Below are 22875 nucleotides of genomic sequence, written 5' to 3'. Positions count from 1 at the left end.
TCGTGGGTTCTAATCCCGGCTCTGCACTTCATCGGCTCCGTGACCTTGGGCAAGTCACTTCACTTCTCGAGGCCTCGGTTCCCTCATCTGTAAAATGGCGATGAAGAGCGTGAGCCCCACGTGGGACAACCCGATCGCCTTGTAACTACCCCAGCTCTTAGAACGGTGCTTGGCACATAGGAAGCGCTTAACAAATAGCATCACCGTTATTATCGTTATTATTATCAATCCCCATTTTCCAGATGGGGTCGCCGCGGCACAGGGAAGTTGCCCAGGGTCACTCAGCAGACAGATGGTGGAGGTGGGATCAGGACCCGTGATCTTCTGACTCCCAGGCCCGAGCTCCTTCCACTACGCCGTGCAGAAGGGAGAGTCGGAGAGGGCGGATGAATACTGATTATTATTTACCTAACGATTGCAGCAAGCACTTCCTACGCGCTAAGCGCCGGGGTGGATACCAGCCGATCGGCTTGGGACCCAATCCCCGTCCCACGTGGGGCTCACAGTCTCCATCCCTGTTTTATAGATGAGGTTACTGAGGCCCAGGGTAGTCGAATGACCTGCCCAGGGTCTCGCAGCAGACCAGTGGCGGAGGCGGGATCGGAACCCACGGCCTCCTGACTCCCGGGCCCGGCCTCCAGCCGCTCCGCCGTGCGGCCGCGGGGAAATGAAGCGACCGGCCCGAGGCCGCAGGGCGGAGAAGCGACGGCGCTGGCAGACGGGAAGCGTTTAACAAATAGCGCAGTTATTAATATTTTAAGTGTCTACAGAGGCGGGGTGCGGGCGTATTGGAAGGGGCTGGGCAGTGATGGGGGACAGAGGCGACAAAGAGGGGTCTGAAAGGGTGACCCACCTTCCCCACGGCGCTGGGGTCTCCGGGGGCGGGTGACGCTGGGGGCGGGGGTGAGGGGAGGGTCTAGGTGGGCAAATCCATCCCTCAATCAGTCGATCGATCGATAATAATAATAATGTTGGTATTTGTTAAGCGCTTACTATGTGCAGGGCGCCGTTCTAAGCGCTGGGGGAGATCCAGGGTCATCGGGTCGTCCCACGTGAGGCTCCCAGTTAATCCCCATTTGACAGATGAGGTCACTGAGGCCCCGAGAAGTGAAGTGACTCGCCCACGGTCACACAGCTGACAGGTGAAGCAGCGTGGTTCAGGGGAAAGAGCCCGGGCTTGGGAGTCAGAAGGTCACGGGTTCGAATCCCGGCTCTGCCACTCGTCTGCCGTGTGTCCTTGGGCAACTCACTTCTTTCTCTGAGCCTCAGTTCCCTCATCTGTCAAATGGGGACTGAGACTGTGAGCCCCCCGGGGGACAGGGACCGTGTCCGACACGATTTGTTTGTATCCACCCCAGCGCTTAGTACAGTTTCCTGGCACGTAGTCAGGGCTTAACAGATGCAGCAGCGTGGCTCAGTGGAACGAGCCCGAGCTCGGGAGTCAGAGGTCATGGGTTCGAATCCCCGCTCGGCCACTCGTCAGCTGGGTGACCGTGGGCGAGTCACCTCACTTCTCTGGGCCTCAGTTCCCTCATCTGTAAAATGGGGATGAAGACTGGGAGCCTCAAGGGGGACGACCTGATGACCCTGTATCTCCCCCAGCGCTTAGAACAGTGCTCTGCACCTAGTAAGCGCTTAACAAATACCAACGTTATTATTATTACTATTATTATTAAATGCCTTTATGATTATTTGGGTATAGAGCCGTAATTCTATCTATCTATTTGGATGCTATCGATGCCCGTCTACTTGTCCTGTTCCGTCGTCTGTCTCTCCCCTTCTAGACCGTGAGCCCGTCGTTGGGCGGGGATGGTCTCTCTCTGTGGCCCAGTTGTACCTTCCAAGCGCTTAGTACAGTCCTCTGCACACGGTAAGCGCTCAGTAAATGCGATCGAACGAACGAATGAATTGGTAATTACCTTTCACTAGTGCTTTCAGCATGACGGTGTCCAACTCTTCCGACCCTTCCTGCTCAAAATCGTACACCGTTAGCAGGTGCTGCTGGGAGATGATGTTTTGCAGCTGTGGACAGGAAGAAAGGCACAGTGGTAGGTGAATTCTGATCATAATCGGTAATAATAATAAAAATGCTGGTATTTGTTAAGCGCTTACTATGTGCCGAGCACTGTTCTAAGCGCTGAGGTAGACACAGGGGAATCAAGTCGTCCCACGTGAGGCTCCCAGTCTTCATCCCCATTTTCCAGATGAGGGAACTGAGGCCCAGAGGAGTGAAGCCACTCGCCCACGGTCACACAGCTGACAAGCGGCGGGGCTGGGATTCGAACCCACGACCTCTGACTCCCAAGCTCGGACTCTTTCCACTGAGCCACGCTGCTTCCCAATAATAATAACAATACGCTTCCCATAATAATAATGACGGTATTTGTTAACGCTTACTCTGTGCCAAGCACTGTTCTGAGCGCTGGGGGAGATACAAGGTCACCAGGTTGTCCCCCGTGGGGCTCACGGTCTTCATCCCCATTTGACCAGATGAGGAAACTGAGGCCCAGGGAAGTGAAGTGACCTGCCCAACGTCACACGGCCGATAAGTGGCCGGGCCGGGATGAGAACCCACGACCTCTGACTCCCAAGCCCGGGCTCTTTGCACTGAGCCACGCTGCTTCTCTTGCCGCTTGTCTGCTGTGTGACCTTGGGCAAGCCACTTCCCTCCCTCTGGGCCTCAGTTCCCTCCGCTGGAAAATGGGGATCGGAATCGCCTCACGGGGGACGGGGGACCGTGACCGACCCCGTTGCTTGTCTCCACCCCAACGCTTACTACGCTGGCTGACGCACGGGAAGCGCCGAACAAATGCCGTGATTATTAAATACCGTGATTTTTATAATCGATCCGTTAGTTGACTGAAGGACAGACGCAAGCCCTGCCTTCGAGGATGCCTTCCGGGAGGGATATTGGTGTGGGAGAGGGGTGTCGGAGGATGGGGGGCGAGGGACGGGGGTCAACGTCTCGCGGGGTTCTCTCACCAGTCCGGTCCAGCGCACGACCTCTTCCCACGGGAAGTTTTCGGTGGGGAATTTCTCCCCGCAGTGCTCGCTGACCAGCTGAGGCGTGATGTGGCCCTCGGCCGTCAGGGCGGCCACCACGTCCGCGACGCCCCCTGACCCCGCCAGGATCAGCCAGGGCAAAGACTGCTCCATTGCCCCCCAGATCCTCTGCCAGAGAGAGTTGGGGGGAGACAGGCAGGGTGGTTGGGAGCCCCCTTCCCCTCCTGCCACCCACCCCCATCTCTGCACGTTCAGCCCCGGCCTGGGAAGGCGGGAGGCCCCTCCCCAAATCCCTTCCACCCTGCTGCCCCCCAACCTCACCCACCACTGTCTCCTGCCCCCTCCCCTTCTCCCCCTCCCCCCCCCGACCCCCTTCCTCAGATCCCCCTCGCCGCCCCCCTCGCCCCCCACCGTCTCTGCGGGTTCAGCAGGGCCCTCCCCCCGAGCTCTCTGGCCACAGGCTCCGTGGGGAAAACTCAGGGGGTCGCAAGCCCGGCTCCGGCCAGAGCCGGGAGACCCCCTCCCCACTGGTCCCCTCCCTCTTATTATTAATAAGAATAATTCATTGCCATCGTTCTCGTCCGTCCGTCTCCCCCGATGAGACCGTAAGCCCGTCGGAGGGCAGGGACCGTCTCTATCTGTTACCGATTTCTCCATGCCGAGCGCTCAGTCCAGTGCTCTGCACCTAGTGAGCGCTCGATAAATACTGTCGAATGAATGAATGACTAATAAGGATGGTATTTGTTAAGCGCTTACCATGTGCCAAGCACTGTTCTAAGTGCTAGGGTACATACAAACTAATCAGGTTGTCCCGCGTGGGACTCACAGTCTTAATCCCCATTTTACAGATGGAGAACTGAGGCACAGAGAAGTTACCGCAATCATTATTATTATTATTATTACTAATAATCCCTTCCCCCCGGCCCCTTCCCCCCTGACTCCCCACCATGCCCACCCACCCCCCATCTCTTTGGGGGGGGGGAGAATGCAGGGGGGAGGCATGCTCTCAGCCCCAGCTGGGAATTGGAGAGCCCCCTCCCTCCTTGTCACCTTCCGCCCCCCGCCCCGTGCCCCGCGCCCCCCGGGATCTCCCGCCACAAGATCGGAGGATGGGGTGGGGGCAGGGGGTCGCGCGTTCATCTCTACTGGGAGCTGGGGAGCCCCCTCCCCTTCCCGATAATAATGGTAATAATAATAATGATGGCATGCGTTGGCTCCGCTACTAGTCTGCTATGTGACCTCGGGCAAGCCACTTAATTTCTCTGTGCCTCAGTTCCCCCATCTGTAAAATGGGGATTAAAAGTGAGAGCCCCACGTGGGACAACCTGATGACCCGGTATCCACCCCAGCCCTCAGAACAGTGCTCGGCACGTAGTAAGCGCTTAACAAACACCGTCGTTATTATTATGCGCCAGGCACTGTACTAAGCGCTGGAGCGGATACAGAACAATTGGGTCGGCTGTAATCCCTGTCCCCCGTGGGGCTCACGGTCCAATCCCCATTTTCCAGATGAGGTAACTGAGGCCCAGAGAAGTGAAGTGGTTTGCCCAAGGCCACCTAGCCGACTAGAGGCGGAGCCGGGATCGGAACTCAGGTCCTACTGACTGCCAGGCCCGGGCTCTTGTCACTAGGCCATGCTGCTTCCCAGCAATCCCGGAGGGCGGCAGGGGGGTGGTGGGGTGGGGGTCTCTCACCTCCAGGGCTCCGGGTCTTCCGTTTATCAGCAGGCAGAGCACCGGGATCTCGATGCTGCCTGTTCCTGGGGATGGGATGATAATAATAATAATGTTGGTATTTGTTAAGCGCCCACTAGGTGCCGAGCACCGTTCTAAGCGCTGGGGGAGATCCAGGGTAATCGGGTTGTCCCACGTTTTCCAGATGAGGGAACCGAGGCCCAGAGAAGTGAAGCGACTCGCCCACGGTCACACAGCTGACAAGTGGCAGAGCGGGGAGTCGAACTCATGACCTCCGACTCCGAAGCCCGGGCTCTTTCCACCGAGCCACGCTGGATGGGGGCTTAGAAGAGGCCCCCCCCCCCGGAGGGTGGGAGTCCGGGGGAATTGTGGCCTGGGGGACAGAGCTGGGGCTGGAAGACCCCACCCCCCAGACAGCCCGTTGTTGTAGTGTGCTCTCCCAAGCGCTCAGTTCAGTGCTCCGCGCACAGGAAGTGCTCAACAAATATGATGGAATGAATGGATGAATAAATGAACGAGTTCCAATCCTAGCCTCACCCCGGAGTCAGGGATGGAGAGGGGAGAATCAAGGGGGTGGGATGGTCTGGGCCGGGTCACCGGGGGAGAGTCGGGGATGGAGAGCGGAGGGTCGGGGGGTGGGATGATCCGTGCTGGGTCGCGGGGGGGGGGGGGGAGTCGGGGGGTGGGACGGTCCTCGACGGGTCACTGGGGGAGAGTCAGGGATGGACAGGGGAGAGTCAGGGGGGTTGGACGGTCCTCGACGGGTCACTGGGGGAGAGCCGGGAGTGTGGGATGATCTCAATAAATACTATTGAATGAATGAATGAATCCGGGCTGGGTCACCGGGGGAGAATCAGGGGTGTGGATGGTCTGTACTGGGTCAGTGGGGAAAGTCAGAGCTGGAGAGGGAAGTCGGGGGCGTTGAACGGTCCGTGTCGGGTCACCGGGGGAGAGTCAGGGATGGAGAGGGGAGAGTCAGAGATGTCGTAGGGTGTCCGGGAGGGAGACTAGCTGCCCGCCGTTCCATCCAGGGCCCTCCGGACCCTTCTTTGGCCGGAGGCTGGCGGGGAAGGGGAAGGGGGGCAAGGGGGAAGGATGGTCCCCCGGAGAAAGCGGCTCCGGGACTTCTTCCTCATCCTCACCGGGCCCAGCCCTCCCCATCAGCCCGGGCGGTCTCGGCTCGGGCCCGGCGGTCCCCACCTCCGTAGCCCGTCCGCTGCTCGGAGATGTGCTTCTCCAGGGCCAGCCGCGGCTCCGTGGGGCCGCCCCGGGGGTCGCCCCCGCCGGCGACCCCTGACCCCGGGGCCTCCCGCTCCGCCGCCGCCGGCTCCACCAGGATGAAGTGCGAGTGGTTGGGGTCCAGGCTGCAGCGAGGGCCTTGGGCGTCATCGTCCGACTCGTAGACCACCACGGCGTCCTTCTACGAGAGGGAGGGAGGGGATCGGGACGGGGGGAGAGGGAGATTTATTGAGCGCTCGCTGTGGGCAGAGCACTGGATTGAGCGCTTGGGAGAGTACGGTAGAACGGAGCCGGTAGACTCGTTCGGTCAGTCGTGTTATTGAGCGCTCACTGTGCGTCCAACACGGTACTAAGCACTCCGTAATAAATAATAATGGCATTTGTTAAGCGCTTCCTATGTGCTAAGCTCTGGGGTGGATACGAGGTACTCAGATTGTCCCACGTGGGGCTCACCGTCTTCATCCCCATTTCACAGATGAGGAAACGGAGGCACAGAGAAGTGAAGCGACTTGCCTAACGTCACACAGCAGATCAGCGTGGCTCAGTGGAAAGAGCGCAGGCTTGGGAGTCAGCGATCGCGGGCTCTGATCCCGGCTCCGCCGCTAGTCAGCTGTGTGACCTTGGGCGAGTCACTTAACTTCTCTGTGCCTCAGTTACCTCATCTGTCAGATGGGGATGAAAACTGTGAGCCCCACGCGGGACAAACCGATCACCTTGTAGCCCCCAGTGCTTAGAACGGTGCTTTGCACACGGTAAGCGCTTAACAAATACCACGATTTATTTATTGTATTTATAAATGGCGGATCGGGGTTAGAATCCAGGTCCTTCTGACTTCCAGGCCCGCGCTTTAACCACCAGGCCACAATGGTTTGGGAGCTCTTGGGGGAGTCCACTACAACAGACTAGCAAACTAGCTCTCTTTCCCCCTTCAAAGCCCTACTTGAGCGGTCGCCTCCTCCGGGAGGCCTTCCCAGACTGAGCCCCCCTTTCCCTCCGCTCCTCCTCCCCTCCCCATCGCCCCGACTCCCTCCCTCTGCTCTACCCTCTTCCCCGCCCCACAGGACTGGTGTATATTTGTACGTATTTCCTGTTCTATTTACTTTATTAACGATGTGTATAGATCTATAATTCTCTTTATCTATTGTGGTGCTATTGATGCCTGTCTACTTGTTTTGTATTGTTTTCCTGTCTCCCCCCTGCTAGGCCGTGAGCCCGGTGTTGGGCAGGGATGGTCTCCAGGTGTTGCCGAACTGTACTTTCCAAGCGCTTAGTCCAGTGCTCTGCACGCGGTAAGCGCTCAATAAATACCCTTGAGTGAATTGAATGAATGAATGAACAGAGTTAGCAGACCCTTTCCCTGCCTCCACCGAGCTTATAGTCCAGAGGGGCAGACATGAATAGAAATAAATAATCCCTAATAATATAATTTCTAGATACGTACACAAATGCTGTTACCCTTCCGCTTTGATTCGCATTCTTTATTCCCCTCTCCCTCAGCTTCACAGCAATTAAGTCCACATGCAGCATTTATTAATTTCTATTAATGTCCATCCGCCCCCCTCTAGATGGTAAACTCAGTGTAGGCAGGGAACATGTCTACCAACTCTGTTATATTGTACTTTCCCAAGCACTTAGTAATAAAAATAATAATAATGATGGTATCTGTTGAGCGCTTACTATGCGCGAAGCACTGTTCTAAGCGCTGAGCGTTGTTCTAGTACGGTGCTCTGCCCACAGTAAGTGTTCAATAAATACCATTGATGCAGCTTGGCTTAATGGATAGCATTAATAAATAGATAGCATTAGCGCTTAACGAATACCATCGCTGTTATTATTATTACTATAGGGACTGGGAGTCAGAGGACACAGGTTCTAATCCTGATCCTCCACTTGTCAGCTGTGCGACCTTGCCCAAAGTCATTTCGCTTCTCTGGGGCTCAGTTACCTCATCTGGAAGATGGGGATTAATGATGTCGATGGCCTTTCTGAAGTGCTTGCTATGTGCCGAGCACTGTTCTAAGCGCTGGGGAGATACAAGGTGATCAGTATGTCCCACGTGGGGCTCAAAGTCTTAATCCCCATTAGACAGGTGAGGTCACTGAGGCACAGAGAAGTCAAGCGACTTGCCCAAAGTCAAACAGCTGAAATTAGAACCCACAACCTCTGACTCCCAAGCTCAGGCTCTTTCCACTAAGCCAGGCTGCCGTGAGCCCCATGTGGGACAGGGACTGGGTCCAGCCTGATTACCTTGGATCTACCCCAGCGCTTAGAACAGTGTTTGACACAGGGTAAGTGCTTAACAAGTGCCATTATTATTATTATTTATACTTCCACCTCTGTAAATTATTTACATTAATGTCCGCCTCCCCCTCTAGACTGTAAACTCGTTGTGGGCAGGGAATGTCTATCAACTCTGTTAGGTTGTACTCTCCCAAGCGCTTAGTACAGTGCTCAGCCCAAAAGAAGTAATCAATAAATACCACTGATAGATCAATTGAAATAGCCCTGACATCATATAAAAATGTTGGTATTTGTTAATAATAATAATAATAATGTTGGTATTTGTTAAGCGCTTACTATGTGCCGAGCACTGTTCTAAGCGCTGGGGTAGACACAGGGGAATCAGGTTGTCCCACGTGGGGCTCACAGTCTTAATCCCCATTTTACAGATGAGGGAACTGAGGCACAGAGAAGTTAAGTGACTCGCCCACAGTCACACAGCCGACAAGTGGCAGAGCTGGGATTCGAACTCATGAGCCCTGACTCCAAAGCCCGTGCTCTTTCCACTGCGCCACGCTCCTTCTCTGTTAAGCGCTTACTATGTGCAGAGCACTGTTCTAAGCACTGGGGTAGATACAAAGTAATCAGGTTGTCCCACGTGAGGCTCACAGTCTTAATCCCCATTTTACAGATGAGGGAACTGAGGCCCAGAGAAGTCAAGCGACTCGCCCACAGTCACATAGCTGACAAATGGCGGGGCTGGGATTCGAACCCATGACCTCTGACTCCCAAGCCTGTGTTCTTTCCACTGAGCCACGCTGCTTCTCTCAGCTGGGATTTTCCCACCCTCCCAGGGATGGCTCCAGTTCTTCTTCTTCTTCTTCTTCTTCTTCTTCTTCTTCTTCTTCTTCTTCTTCTTCTTCTTCTTCTTCTTCTTCTTCTTCTTCTTCTTCTTCTTCATTCTTCTTCCTTCTTTCTTCCTTCTTCTTTCTCCTTCTTTCTTCCTGCTTTTCTTCTTCTTTCTTCCTTCTCCTTTCTTTTTCTTTCCTTCTTTCTTCTTCCTTCTTCCTTCTTTCTTCTTCTTCCTTCTTCCTTCTTCTTTCTTCTTTCTTCTTCTTTCCCCTTCCTTCTTCTTCTTTCTTCTTCTTTCTCCTTCCTTCTTCTTCTTCTACTTATGGTATTTGTTTCAGCGCCGGGTTAGATAATAATAATGTTGGTATTTGTTAAGCGCTTACTATGTGCCGAGCACTGTTCTAAGCGCTGGGGTAGACATAGGGGAATCAGGTCGTCCCACGTGGGGCTCACAGTCTTAGTCCCCATTTTACAGATGAGGGAACTGAGGCACAGAGAAGTTAAGTGACTTGCCCAGAGTCACACAGCCGACAAGTGGCAGAGCTGGGATTCGAACTCATGAGCCCTGACTCCAAAGCCCGTGCTCTTTCCACTGAGCCACGCTGCTTCTCCAATACAAGGTAATCAGGTTGTCCCACATGGGACTCACAGTCTTCATCCCCATTTTACAGGTGAGGTAACTGAGGTGCAGAGAAGTGAAGTGATTTGCCCAAGGTCACAGAGCAGACAGGTGGCGGAGCCGGGATTAGAACCCACAACCTCTAACTCCCAAGCTCTTGCCACTAGGCCATGTTGCTTTCCTGCCCCTTCTCCTTTCTCTCCTTTTGCTCCCAATGACTCTACCCACCTTAAGAAGCCTTATTGAAGGCCCACCTCCTCCAGGAGGCCTCCCCTGACTGCCCCCTCCTTTCCTCTTCTCCCGCTCCCTTCCGCGTCGCCCGGACCCGCTCCCTTTCTTCATCCCTCCTTTCCTGCCCCACACCGCTTATGTCCATATCTGTCATTTATTGATTTCTATTCATGTCTGTGACCGCCCCCTCTAGACTGTGAGCTCGCCGTGGACAGGGAATGTGTCGGATTAATGTTGTGTCGGACTCTCCCCAGTTCTGAACGCAGTGCTCTGCAGACGGTGAGCGTTCAATAAATGGGATTGACCGACCGACTGGTTTACTGGTGGGGCTGCAGGTGCGGGAGAGGAGGGGGCGGATTGGCACGGGGTGGGGGGCTTACCTTGAGGCGGGCCAGGTCTTCCCCGTGCGAGACCCTCCCCAGGGAAGCGATGCCGATGGCGACGACCTGCACCCGGGTGGACGTGCTGGCCAGGGAGAGGTCGCGGACGGCCTGCCCGATGTATCTGGAGATGCCCACCCGGAGACCCCCGGTGAGGATCCAGGCCCCTGCGGTGACAAGGGTGGGTGATCATGGCGGGCGAGGGGGGACAGGTGGGCAGAGGAGGGAAAGGAAGCTAACAGAACCCGATTAAACCTGTAATAATCATTAGAGTACTCGTTAAGTGCTTACTATATGCCAAGCTCTATCCTAAGCGCTAGGGAACATAATCATTTTAGTATTTATTAAGCGCTTACTATGTGCCAGGCACTCTACTAAGCACTGGGGTGGGTACAAGCAAATTCGGTTGGACACAGTCCCCGCCCCACATGGGGCTCACGGTCTCCCTTTTTCCAGATGAGGGAACTGAGGCACAGGGAAGTGAAGTGACTTGCCCAAGATCACACAGCAGACAAGTGGAGGGGGCTCCCGGGCTCCCAGGTTACACTGCTTCTCTTGTGGTCACCTCAGCACTTAGAACAATGTCTGGCACATAGTAAGTGCTTAACAAATACCATAAAAAAAAGAGTAGGGGCGCGGGACAGGACAGAACTCATTAGCTCTCCCTGGAGTCTTAAGAGTAATAATAATAATAATGATGATATCTGTTAAGTGCTTACTATGTGCCAAGCACTGTTCTAAGCACTGGGGGAGATACAAGGTCATCAGATCAGATTGTCCCACTTGGGGCTCACAGTCCTCATCCCCATTTTACAGATGAGGGAACTGAGGCACAGAGGAAGTGAAGTGACTTGCCCAAGGTCACACAGCAGACAAGTGATGGGATTAGAACCCAAGACCTCTGATTCCCGAGCCCGGGCTCTTTCCACTAAGCTACGCTTCCCACAGCGGGAGACTGAGGCTGTAAGCTCGTTGTGGGGAGGGGATGTTTCTGCTTAGTGTAGTACTGTCCTTTCCCAAGCGCTTAGTACAGTGCTCTGCACACAGTGAGCGCCCAATAAATACGACTGAATGAATAAATGAGTGAATGAGGCCAGGAAGAGACTTGTTAGTTCACTGTGGGCAGGGGACGTGTCTACCAACTTTGTTCACTTGTACTCTCCCAAGCGTTCAGTCCACTGCTCTGCATTCATTCATTCAATCGTATCTATTGAGCGCTTACCGTGTGCAGAGCACTGTACTAAGCGCTTGGAATGGACAAATCGGCAATCCCTGCCCACTGATGGGTTTACAGTCTAATCGGGGGAGACAGACAGACAAAAACAATAGCAATAAATAGAATCGAGGGGATGGACATCTCATTAAAACAATAGCAATAAATAGAATCAAGGCGCCGCCCATCTCATTAACAAAACAAATAGGGTAATAAGAAATATATACAGATGAGCGGACGAGCACAGTGCTGAGGGGAGGGGAAGGGAGAGGGGAAGTAAGCGCTCAACAAATTCGACTGAATGAATGATTGGAAACGGTGCTCCGCACACAGTAAGCGCTCGATAAACACGGGGATTGGGACCGCGAGCCCCATGCGGGACAGGGACTGTGTCCAACCCCATTTGCTCGTATCCATCCCAGCGCTCAGTACGATGCCCGGCACGTAGTAAAGGCTCAACAGATGCCATCATGATGATGATGATTACTGATTGATTGATTGATTGATTGATTGATCGCGCCCAGGGTCTTGGGTCGAGGAGCGAGCCCTCCCCGGCCCCCCGCCCCGGCCCGCCGCCCGCCCTGGCATCCTACCGGTGGACTGAGCGGCGGTGACCAGGCCTTTTCTCAGGACGGTTCGCAGCCGCGCCTTCATCTGGAAGTTGTTCTCCTCGCCCACCAGGGAGACCACCAGGTTGGGCGCCGGCAGGTGCCACACATTGATCAGGACGTCGAAGATGACCCCGGGGGGCGTCGCCTGGGCCACCTTCAGGGCCTGTCGGGCAACCAGGCGGTATCTGATGCTACGGATGCCTGTCTACTTGTTCTGTTTCGTTGTCTGACTCCCCCTTCTAGACCGTGAGCCCGTTGTTGGGTAGGGATTGTCTCTGTTGCCGAACTGGACTTTCTAAGCGCTTAGTACAGTGCTCTGCACACCGTAAGCACTCGATAAATACAATTGAATGAATGAACGAACCAGAAGTGGGGAAGGGCCCAAGTGGGGTCTCCCACCCTCCTCCCCAGGACACCCCCTGCCCCGTCCTTCCTCTGGCATTTTTCTTTTTATTTGGGCAGGATGGCATTTATCCGCTTAGGGTCCCGACCGCTCTGTGTCCCCTCTTTTTCTCTCTCTCTCTGTCGCCCTTCCACTCCCCATTTATTTATTGATTGATTGATGTATATTAATGTCTGTCTCCCCTCCTCTAGCCTGTAAGCTCACTGTGGGTGGGGAATATGTCTGTTTGTTGTTGTACTGTACTCTCCCAAGGGCTTAGGACAGTGCTTTGCACACAGTAAGCATTCAATAAATACAATTGTGAGTGAATGAATGAATGAATTTACTTCTCTACCTCTCTTTCCTCTCTCTCTCCTGTCTTTCAATAAGTCTCCCTTTCCCTTTCTCTCTCTCTCTTCTGCAGTGCTTAGAACAGTGCTTTGCACATAGTAAGCGCTTAACAAATGCCATCATTATTATTATTATTATTATTATTATTCTCTCTGTCTCCATCTTTTGGTGTCTCACCCCCTTCCACTTCCCCTTCCTCTTTCTCTGTTTCTCTCTTTCTCTTTCCCTTCCGCTCCTCCTTTCCTTCTCTCTGTCTTTCCTTCTGTCTTTCTGTGTCTCTCCCTCACACTTCCCCTTTCCTCTCCTCTACCTTTCTCTCCATTTCTCTCTCCCTTCCACTCCCCCTTTCCTCCCCTCTCTCTGTCTTTCTGTCTCTGTCTGTTTTTCTCTCTCTGAGTCTCCTTCCCACTCCCTCTTTCCTCCTCTACCTTTCTCTCTCTCTGCCTTTCTGTCTCCATTTTTCTCTATTTCTCTTTCCGGATCTCTCTCCCATTCCCTCTATCTTCCTCTACCTTTCTCTCTGTCTCCCTTTCACTCCCCCTTCTTTACCTTTCTCTCTCTGTCTCTGTCTTGGTATCTCTCTGTTTTTCTCTCTCTGCTTCTCTCTGTCTCTCCCACTCCCCGTTTCCTTCTCTAGCTTTTTCTCTCTGTGTCTCTGTCGCTCTGCTTCTCTCCCTCCCACTCCCCTTTTCCCTCTTCTGCCTTTCTGTCTCTGTTTCTCTCTCTGTCTCTCTTCATTTCTCTCTGTGTTTTCTGTCTCTGTATCTCTGTTTTTCTCTCTCTGTCTCTCCCACTCCCCTTTTCCTTCTCTAACTTTCTCTCTCCGGATCTCTGTCTCTGATTCCCTCCCACTCCCCCTTTCCCTTCTCTCTCTCTCTCTCTCTCTGTCTCTCTGTTTCGCTCTCTGCCTCTCTTCATTTCTCTCTGTATGTTTCTCTTTGTATCTGTTTTCTCTCTGTGTCTCTCCCCCTCCCCTTTTCCTCCTCTAACTTTCTGTGTCTGTCTCTGTTTCCTTCCACTCCACTTTTCCTTCTCTCCCTCTCTCTGTGTCTCTGTCTCTCTCTGTTTCCCTCCCACTCCCCATTTCCTTCTCTACCTCTTTCTCTCCCATGGATAATTGGGAGAGGGGAGTGGGCGGCCATACCTGTGCCCGTTTCTTCCCGGCTCCCACGAAGTCGATTTCCCCAAGGCAATAGTGCGGGCCATCCCGGGGGTCTCCCCTCTGGCCTCGGCCGGGCTCCTCGGTCAGGCTCTCCGGCGGGCCCGTGGGGTCTCTGGCGTCTCTGCGGGGTGCGCGCCCGTGGGCCCGGGGGGGCCGAGCGGGATCAGAACTCAGAACCCCAGCCCCCCCGGGCCAGGACCCCACCCCAGGACCCTCTCCCGAAGCCCCCCACCCCCCGCGGGCCTTGGGGTCTCGCAGGCGGGTGAGTGGGTGGGAGATTCTCGGCCCTGCCCGGAACCAACACTCACTCTGGGCCGGAGCCGTCTGGTTGGCGCTTGACGCTGCCTCTTTTCCTGCGGATGGTTTTGAGGACGAGGTTCTAATAATAATAATAATAATTGTGGTATTGGTTAAGCGCTTACTGTGTGCCAGGCACCGTACTAAGCGCCGCAAGAAATCGAGTTAGACGCAGTCCCTGTCCCACGTGGGGCTCACAGTCTCAATCCCCATTTTCCAGATGAGGTCACTGAGGCATAGAGAAGTGAAGGGACTTGCCCAGGGTCACACAGCAGACAGGTGGCAGAGTGGGATTAGAACCCAGGTCCTGCTGACGCCCAGGCCCATGCTCTTTCCACTAGGCCATGCTGCAGACAGAGAGGGGCTGCCCCCCAACTTCCTGACTCGGGGGCGGGGAAGGGCAAATGAGAGACCCCTCCCTTAGCCACCAGCCCACGGGAGGGGTCCCTGTCAGAGAGCTCCCTCCCCACCTCCGTCCCCGGCAACGGAATCAACCCACCTTGGGTTGAGAAGCAGCGTGGCCTAGTAGATGATAATAATGGTGGTATTTATTAAGCGCTTACTATGTGCAAAGCACTGTTCTAAATGCTGGGGGGGGATACAAGGTGATCAGGTTGTCCCGCGTGGGGCTCACAGTCTTAATCCCCATTTTCCAGATGAGGTCGCTGAGGCCCAGAGAAGTGAAGTGACTTGCCCACAGCTGACAAGTGGCGGAGCCGGGATTAGAACCCATGGCCTCCGACTCCCAAGCCCGGGCTCTTTCCGCTGAGCCACGCTGCTTCTTCGAGAGGCTTCCCCAGGACCTGGGTTCTAATTCCGCTCCGCCACGTGTCTGCTGCGTGACTTTAGGCCAGTCACTTCCCTTCCTCTGGGCCTCAGTTCCCTCATCTGGAAAATGGGGACGAAGACTGCTCGCTCCACATGGGACGGGGACTGCGTCCAACCTGATTACTGTGTATCTACCTCAGCGCTCAGTATAGTGACCGGCACATGGGAAGCGCTTAACGAATACCATAAAAATAGAAAAAATAGATAAATAAAAATCCGGGGTGGGGTCCGAGTCTGGCACACCCCATTTTCTCCATCTGTCGTCTCCTAATCTCTTCTAGGACGCCCCGTCTTCTGTCCGCCTCGTTTCGAGGACCGTGTGCGGGTGAGTGGCCCCTTCCTCCCCACTTTGCTTTGCGATTTAAGGCCGTCTGACCCTCCCCACCTCCCAACCCCACGATTTCCAGCAACTGGAAGGCCGAATCTGGGTCAATATTTCTCTCTCTGTCTCTATCCCTAGGTCTCCACGCCTCTGTCTCTCCCCCTCTCCCTCTATCTCTCTATCTCCATATCTCGGTCTCTCATTTCCCACACGAGGGAAGCAGCGCGGCTCAGTGGAAAGAGCCCGGGCTTCGGAGTCAGAGGTCATGAGTTGGACTCCCGGCTCTGCCCCTTGTCAGCTGGGTGACTGTGGGCGAGTCACTTCACTTCTCTGGGCCTCAGTTGCCTCATCTGTCAAATGGGGATTCACTGTGAGCCTCACGTGGGACGACCTGATTACCCTGTATCTACCCCAGCGCTTAGAACAGTGCTCTGCACGTAATCAGCGTTTAACAAATACCAACATTATTATTTTCTCTCTCTGCGTCTCTCTATCTCTGCAGTTGGAGAAGCAGCGTGGCTGAGTGGCAAGACCCCGGGCCTGGGAGTCAGAGGTCGTGGGTTCTAATCCCGGCTCCGCCGCTTGTCTGCTGTGCGACTTCGGGCAAGCCACTTCACTTCTCTGGGCCTCGGTTACCTCATCTGTAAAGTGGGGATAATAACAATAATAATAATAATGTTGGTATTTGTTAAGCGCTTACTATGTGCAGGGCACTGTTCACCCCCATTTTGCAGATGAGGTAACTGAGGCCCAGAGAAGTGAAATGACTTGCCCAGAGTCACACAGCTGCCAAGTGGCAGAGCCGGCATTCGAACCCCATGACCTCTGACTCCCAAGCCTGGGCTCTTTCCACTGAGCCACGCTCCTGCTCAACTGGTGGTATCTGTTAAGCCCTTACTATGTGCAGAGCACTGTTCTAAGCGCTGGGGGATACGAGGTGATCAGGTTGTCCCACGTGGGGCTCACACTTTTAACCCCCATTTTCCAGATGAGGTCACTGAGGCCCAGAGAAGTGAAGTGACTTGCCCAGAGTCACACAGCTGGCAAGCGGCGGAGCCGGGATTAGAACCCACGACCTCTGACTCCCAAGCCCGGGCTCTGAGATGAAGACTGTGAGCCCCGCGTGGGACAACCTGATGAACCTGTACCTCCCCCAGCGCTTAGGACAGTGCTTGGCACATAGGAAGCGCTTAACAAATACCATAATTACTATTATTATTCAGTTACTCTATATCTCTCCCAGCTTCCACATCTCAGCCTCTTTGTCTCTCATTCTCTGTTCTCTCCACTCTCTCTGGGTGTCTCTATCTCTTCAGTTTCCCTGTATCTCTCTCTGCTGGTTCATTCAATCGTATGTACTGAGTGCTTACTGTGTGCAGAGCACTGTACTAAGCGCTTGGGAGAGTCGAACTCAACGATAAACAGTGACTTGGAGACCCAGGAAGGAGCCACCCCCTCCCCACCACCCACTCGTTTAGGGCAGGGAACGTGCCCGCAAACTGTGCTGTCCTGACCCCTCCCAACCGCTTACTACAGTGCTCTGCGCACGGTGAGCGCTCAATAAATACCGCTGACGGATTGGTTGACCCCCCCCCCCTTTAATAATAATGATAATGTTGGTATTTGTTAAGCGCTTACTGTGTGCAGAGCACTGTTCTAAGCGCTGGGGTAGATACAGGGTCATCAGGTGGTCCCACGTGAGGCTCCCGGTCTTCATCCCCATTTTGCAGATGAGGTCACTGAGGCCCAGAGAAGTGAAACGACTCGCCCACAGTCACCCAGCTGCCGAGTGGCAGAGCCGGGATTCGAACCCATGACCTCGGACTCCCAAGCCCCGGCTCTTTCCACTGAGCCACGCTGCTTCTCGCTGTGAGCTCACTGTGAGCAGGGAATGTCATCGCTTATTATTCTATCGTCCTCTCCCAAGCGTTCAGTACAGTTCCTTGCACACGGTAGACGCTCAATAAATACGACTGAGTGAAGGAACGAATGACCAGTGGTCTGCCCGCTGGCCCCGACCGGCCCCGCACCCCTCTCTCCCCCGACACCTTTCCCACCCGTGTCCCTGCCCTGCCAGGCACGAAAAACCACAGGCAAATTCAGGCCCGGCCGCAATAACTCCCCTCCTCCCGCTCAGGTCACCCCACCTGCACCGGAGAACGTCTCTCCCCGCTCTCGTTACAGACAAGCAGCGAGGCCTAGCGGTTAGAACCCGAGCCTGGGAGTCAGAAGGACCTGGGTTCTAATCCTGGCTCCGCCACATGTCTGCTGGGTGACCTTGGGCCAGTCACTTCCCTTCTCTGGGCCTCGGCTCCCTCATCTGTAAAATGGAGAGTGCGAGTGTGAGCCCCTATGTGGGACAGGGACTGGGTCCAGCCTGATGAGCTTGGATCTACCAGAGCGCTTAGAACGGTGCTTGGTCCATAGTAAGTGCTTAACAAATAGCACAATTTTATTATTATTATTATTACTATTCTCGGCGCCTCAGTTCCCTCATCTGTAAAATGGGGATTGAGACCGAGCCCCACGTGGGACAGAGACTGGGTTCAACCCGATTCGCTTGCTTCCACCCCAGCGCTTAGTACAGCGCCTGGCACAAAGTAAGCGCTTAACAAATAGCACAATTTTATTATTATTATTATTGTGGCTCAGTGGAAAGAGCCCGGGCTTGGGAGTCAGAGGTTATGGGTTCGAATCCCGGCTCCGCCACTTGTCAGCTGGGTGACTGTGGGCGAGTCACTTCACTTCTCTGGGCCTCAGTGACCTCATCTGGAAAACGGGATTAACTGGGAGCTCCCGTGGGACAACCTGATGACCCTGTATCTCCCCCAGCGCTTAGAACGGTGCTCCGCACGTCGTAAGCGCTTAACAGCTACCAACATTATTAGAGTGTGAGCTCAGCATGGGCAGGGAATGTCCCTTAGTGTTGAAGTGTCCTTTCCCAAGCTCTTAGGACAGTGCTGTGCACACAGTAGGCGCTCGGTAAGTAACGACGGAAGGGCCGAAGGAAGGAAGTCTTCCTCCTCGCTCCTCGCGGTCCGTTTCCAGGTAGCCGGGGCAGGAGGAGGGGGTGAAAGGCAACAGGAGATGCAAAGTCGAATTCGCTTTTGCATAGTCCAGGTGCGCGGGGGACGCGGGGAGGGAAGAGGGGGAAGGGTGCTGGTCACCCCCCGCCCCGGCTGCGCGGATGCGACGGCTCACAGTTGGTTGGTTTTAATGAAAAGAAATTCACTGTACCCCTGGGGCCAACACCCGAGGAAATGACCATTTTTGAGGCGTCAGAACTGTGCGCCCCACTTCCCAGTGATGATGATGAATTCCTGACACAAAAATCCTACTCTTTGGTTTTCGTATAATTAAGAATCATATTTACCGCTTACCTCCCTATTAAAAAATTTCATTTTTATTTATATTGGCTACTAAGTGGTCATGTTTTTGCCTGTCTTCCCCGACTAGACCGTGAGCCCGTCAATGGGCAGGGATCGTCCCTATCTGTTGCCGAATTGTCCATTCCAAGCGCTTAGTGCAGTGCTCTGCACAGGGTAAGCGCTCAATAAATACTATTGAATGAATGAATGGTATTTGTTAAGCGCTTACTATATGCCAGATGCTGTACTGAGCAGTCTCCAGTTATCTCCCAACCTGCCCCCTTCCTCCCCAACAGGGCCCTGAGACCCAAGCGGGGGGAGATGTCCCGGGGGTGACCCCCAAACGCAGCTACTGCCAACAGACCCGAGCTTCCTATGCAGCGGGAAGGACTGGGGTTAGACTTGGAGAAGACCGCAGTGACTCAGTGGAAAGAGCCCGGGCTTGGGAGCCAGAGGTCATGGGTTCGAATCCCGGCTCTGCCACTTGGCAGCTGGGTGACTGTGGGTGAGTCACTTCACTTCTCTGGGCCTCAGTGACCTCCTCTGGAAAATGGGGATGAAGACTGTGAGCCTCATGTGGGACAACCTGATGACCCTGTATCTACCCCAGCGCTTAGAACAGTGCTCTGCACATAGTAAGCGCTTAACAAATACCAACATTATTATTATTATTACTTCCAACGTGGTGGGGGGGGGGGAGGAACACCTTGGGGACCCCTTCTCTAGGGAAGCAGCGTGGCCCAGTGGAAAGAGCATGGGCTTGGGAGTCCGAGGTCATGAGTTCGAATCCCAGCTCTGCCACTTGTCAGCTGGGTGGCTATGGGCAAGTCACTTCACTTCTCTGTGCTTCAGTTACCTCATCTGCAAAATGGGAATGAGGACTGTGAGCCTCAAGGGGGACAACCTGATGACCCTGTATCTCCCCCAGCGCTTAGAACGGTGCTCTGCACATAGTAAGCGCTTAACAAATACCAACATTATTCTTATCATTAGCCAGAGGCCCCCAGCTTCAAGACAGCGCACACTCTGAGCTCCAGACTCTTCCTGCCCCTTCCTGCTCTCTTACAAATCAATCCATCAGGAGTATTTTTTGAGCACTTAACGGTGTGCAGAGCACCGGACTAAACGTTTGAGAGAGTACAATTTAACACATTCCCTGCCCATAATGAGTTTACAGAAAACCATCTCCACTCCCTTCTGCATCCCCCTTGCGCTGGGATTTTCCCCCTTTACTTCCCCCTCCCTCAGCCCCACAGCACTTACGTCCCTCTCTGTAATTGATTTATTTCTATTCACGTCTGTCTCCCCCTCTAGACTCGAAGCTCCCCGTGGGCAGGGAATGTGTTTACCGACTCTATTGTACTGACCTCTCGCAAGAGCTTAGTACGGTGCTCTGCACACAGTAAGCGCTCAATAAGTTCCATCGATTGATTGGTGGATTTGCCCCCCTAGACCCCTCCCCTCCGCCGCCAGCCCCATCCGCCCCTGGAGACCCCAGCGTTGTGGGGAAAGTGGCTCATCCTTTCAGACCCCTCTTTACCGCCTCTGTCCCCCGTCGCTGCCCAGACCATTCCAACACCCCTCCCCTACCTCTGCAGACACACTGAAAATCATAATAATTGTGGTATTCGTTAAGCACTTACTACGTGCCAAGCACTGTTCTAAGCACCAGGGTAGAAACAAGGTCATCAGGTTGGACACAGTCCCGTCCCACACGGGGCTCACGGTCTTAATCCCCATCTAACAGAGGAGGGAACTGAGGCCCGGAGAAGCGACTTGCTCAAGGTCACACAGAAGACAAGTGGCGGATCCGGGATTAGAACCCATAGCCTTTTGACTCCCGCGCTCGATCCACTAAGCCACGCTGCTTCTCTAGCATCCACTAAGCGAGCTGAGAAGTAGCACGGCCTAGTGGTTATAGCGCGGGCCCGGGAGTCAGAAGGATTTGGCTTCTAATCCCGGCTCTGCCACTTGTCCGCTGTGTGACCTTGGGCAAGTGGCTCCACTTCCCTGGGCCTCGGTTCCCCCACCTGCAAAAAGGGGACGGGGACTGCGTCCAACCGGATTGGCTTGTATCCGCTCCAGCGCTTAGTACAGGGCCCGGCACATAGTAAGCTCTGAACAAATACTATTTTAAAAGTAAATAGACACCCACATTCTTCAGGGCCGGGCCTGTGGGCCTGTAACTAACCACAAGGCTACTGAAGAAATGGATGGGGGTGCTGGGGGTTCACCCTACCTGCTTGGACTCCCTGTCCCCAGACATGATGCCACCCCAGAGGTGGGCGAGGGCGTGAGTCTTCCGAAAGCCACGGGCCACGATCTCTTCCCTCTTCCTCGGGAGAGAGGAATTTGGAGGGCGGGCAGGGTGGGGCATTTGGCTATTGAAAGGGCATAAGGAAACAGTCTCCTCTGTCAGAACCAATCGGTGATCTTGGAAACAGGTAACCCCATTATAAACAAATCTCCATTCAAATCAGTTCTCCCGCACCGGCCCCTTCCCCTAGGGGGGAGACTGCGGGGATGATCTCTGAAATGTATTGATTTATATTAATATCTGTCTCCCCCTCTAGACTGGAAGCTCACTGTGGACAGGGAGAGCGTCTGTCTACTGCTATATTTTACTCTCCTGAATGCCCTTCCACCTCATGTCCTAGAGACAGTGACTCTCCCCCGCCCTTCAGAGCCTTACCTTTCCTCTTCTCCCACTCCCTTCTGCGTCGCCCCGACTCGCTCCCTTTATTCACCCCTCACAGCACTCACGTCCATATCTGTCCTTTATTTATTTCCATTAATGTCTGTCTCCCCCTCTCGACTGGAAGCTCGTCGTGGACAGGGAATGTGTCTGTTTTTCCTCTGTTTTACTCTCCTACATGCCCTCCCACCTCATATCCTACAGTGATTCTCCCTTGCTTCAAAGCCTTATTGAAGGCCCACCTCCTCCACGAGGCCTTCCTTGATTCAGCCCTCCTTTCCTCTTCTCCCACTCCCTTCCGCATCTCTCTGACTCGCTCATCCCCCCTTCCAGCCCCATACCACTTCCACCCGTATCTCTCATTTATTTATTTCTATTAATGTCCGTCTCCCCCTCTAGCCTGGAAGCTCGCTGTGGGCGGGGAATGGATCTTTTTATTCATTCAATCTTATTTATTGAGCGCTTACTGTGTGCAGAGCACTGTACTAAGCGCTTGGGAGAGGACAATACAAGATAAACAGTGATATTCCCTGCCCGTGGCGAGCTTACAGTCTAGAGGCAGGGGAGACAGACGTCAATATAAATAAATAAATGAGAGATATGGACACAAGTGGTGTGGGGTTGGGAGGAGCAGGGAAGAGCAAAGGGAGCCAGTCAGGGCGACGGGGAAGGGAGTGGGAGATGAGGAAAAGTGGCGCTTAGTCTGGGAAGGGCTCCTGGAGGAGATGGGCCTTCAATAAGGCTCTGAAGGTAAGCCCGTCAATGGGCAGGCATTGTCTCTATCCGTTGCCGAATTGTCCATTCCAAGCGCTTAGTCCAGTGCTCTGCACGTAGTAAGCGCTCAATAAATCCAGCGTGGCTCGGTGGAAAGAGCCTGGGCTTGGGAGTCAGAGGTCATGGGTTCGAATCCCCGCTCCGCTGTGTGACTGTGGGCAAGTCACTTAACTTCTCTGTGCCTCGGTGACCTCATCTGTAAAATGGGGATGAAGACTGTGAGCCTCATGTGGGACAGCCTAATCACCCTGTATCTCCCCAAGTGCTTAGAACAGTGCTCTGCACAGAGTAAGCGCTTAACAAATACCAACATTATTAAATACGATTGAATGAATGAATGAGTGAATGAATGAATGAATGAATGACAATGGATGGATGTGGCCAGTAGAGGGCGCTCTGAGAACGGGCACGGAGCCCCGCGGTTTTTTTTGGGGAAAAGGGTTTTTCCCGCTTTTCCCACCTGCCTTGCTCTGGGCCATGGGAATCCTGGAAGAAGAGCCCATTCCTGGGAGGGATCTATCCACATCCCACACCCACCGTCCCTTCCAGCCCTAGGAATTAGGATAAATAATAATAATAATGTTGGTATTTGTTAAGCGCTTACTATGTGCAGAGCGCTGGAGGAGACGCAGGG

At 54.1% G+C, this 22875-nt stretch overlaps 1 protein-coding gene across 1 annotated transcript in view; it reads right to left on the bottom strand.

Annotated features, from left to right (window-relative positions):
* TRPM5 (transient receptor potential cation channel subfamily M member 5) overlaps positions 1–18771 on the bottom strand; it is a 48177-nt gene extending 29406 nt beyond the window's left edge. The window contains exons 1-8 of the mRNA XM_029061504.1: positions 18743–18771; positions 13940–14078; positions 12045–12225; positions 10239–10405; positions 5898–6117; positions 4698–4762; positions 2983–3171; positions 1920–2022 (exon numbers count right to left, since the gene is read on the bottom strand). Of these exons, the coding sequence (XP_028917337.1) occupies positions 1920–2022; positions 2983–3171; positions 4698–4762; positions 5898–6117; positions 10239–10405; positions 12045–12225; positions 13940–14078; positions 18743–18771 (1093 nt within the window). The remainder of the gene's footprint in view (positions 1–1919; positions 2023–2982; positions 3172–4697; positions 4763–5897; positions 6118–10238; positions 10406–12044; positions 12226–13939; positions 14079–18742) is intronic.
* Between the last annotated feature and the right edge of the window lie 4104 nt (positions 18772–22875).

The sequence above is a fragment of the Ornithorhynchus anatinus genome, chromosome 3 (assembly GCF_004115215.2).
Source record: "Ornithorhynchus anatinus isolate Pmale09 chromosome 3, mOrnAna1.pri.v4, whole genome shotgun sequence".
In the NCBI taxonomy this organism is placed as follows: Eukaryota; Metazoa; Chordata; class Mammalia; order Monotremata; family Ornithorhynchidae; genus Ornithorhynchus; species Ornithorhynchus anatinus.
The sequence above is the reverse complement of the archived record's forward strand: the minus strand, read 5'-3'. Positions and strand labels throughout refer to the sequence as shown.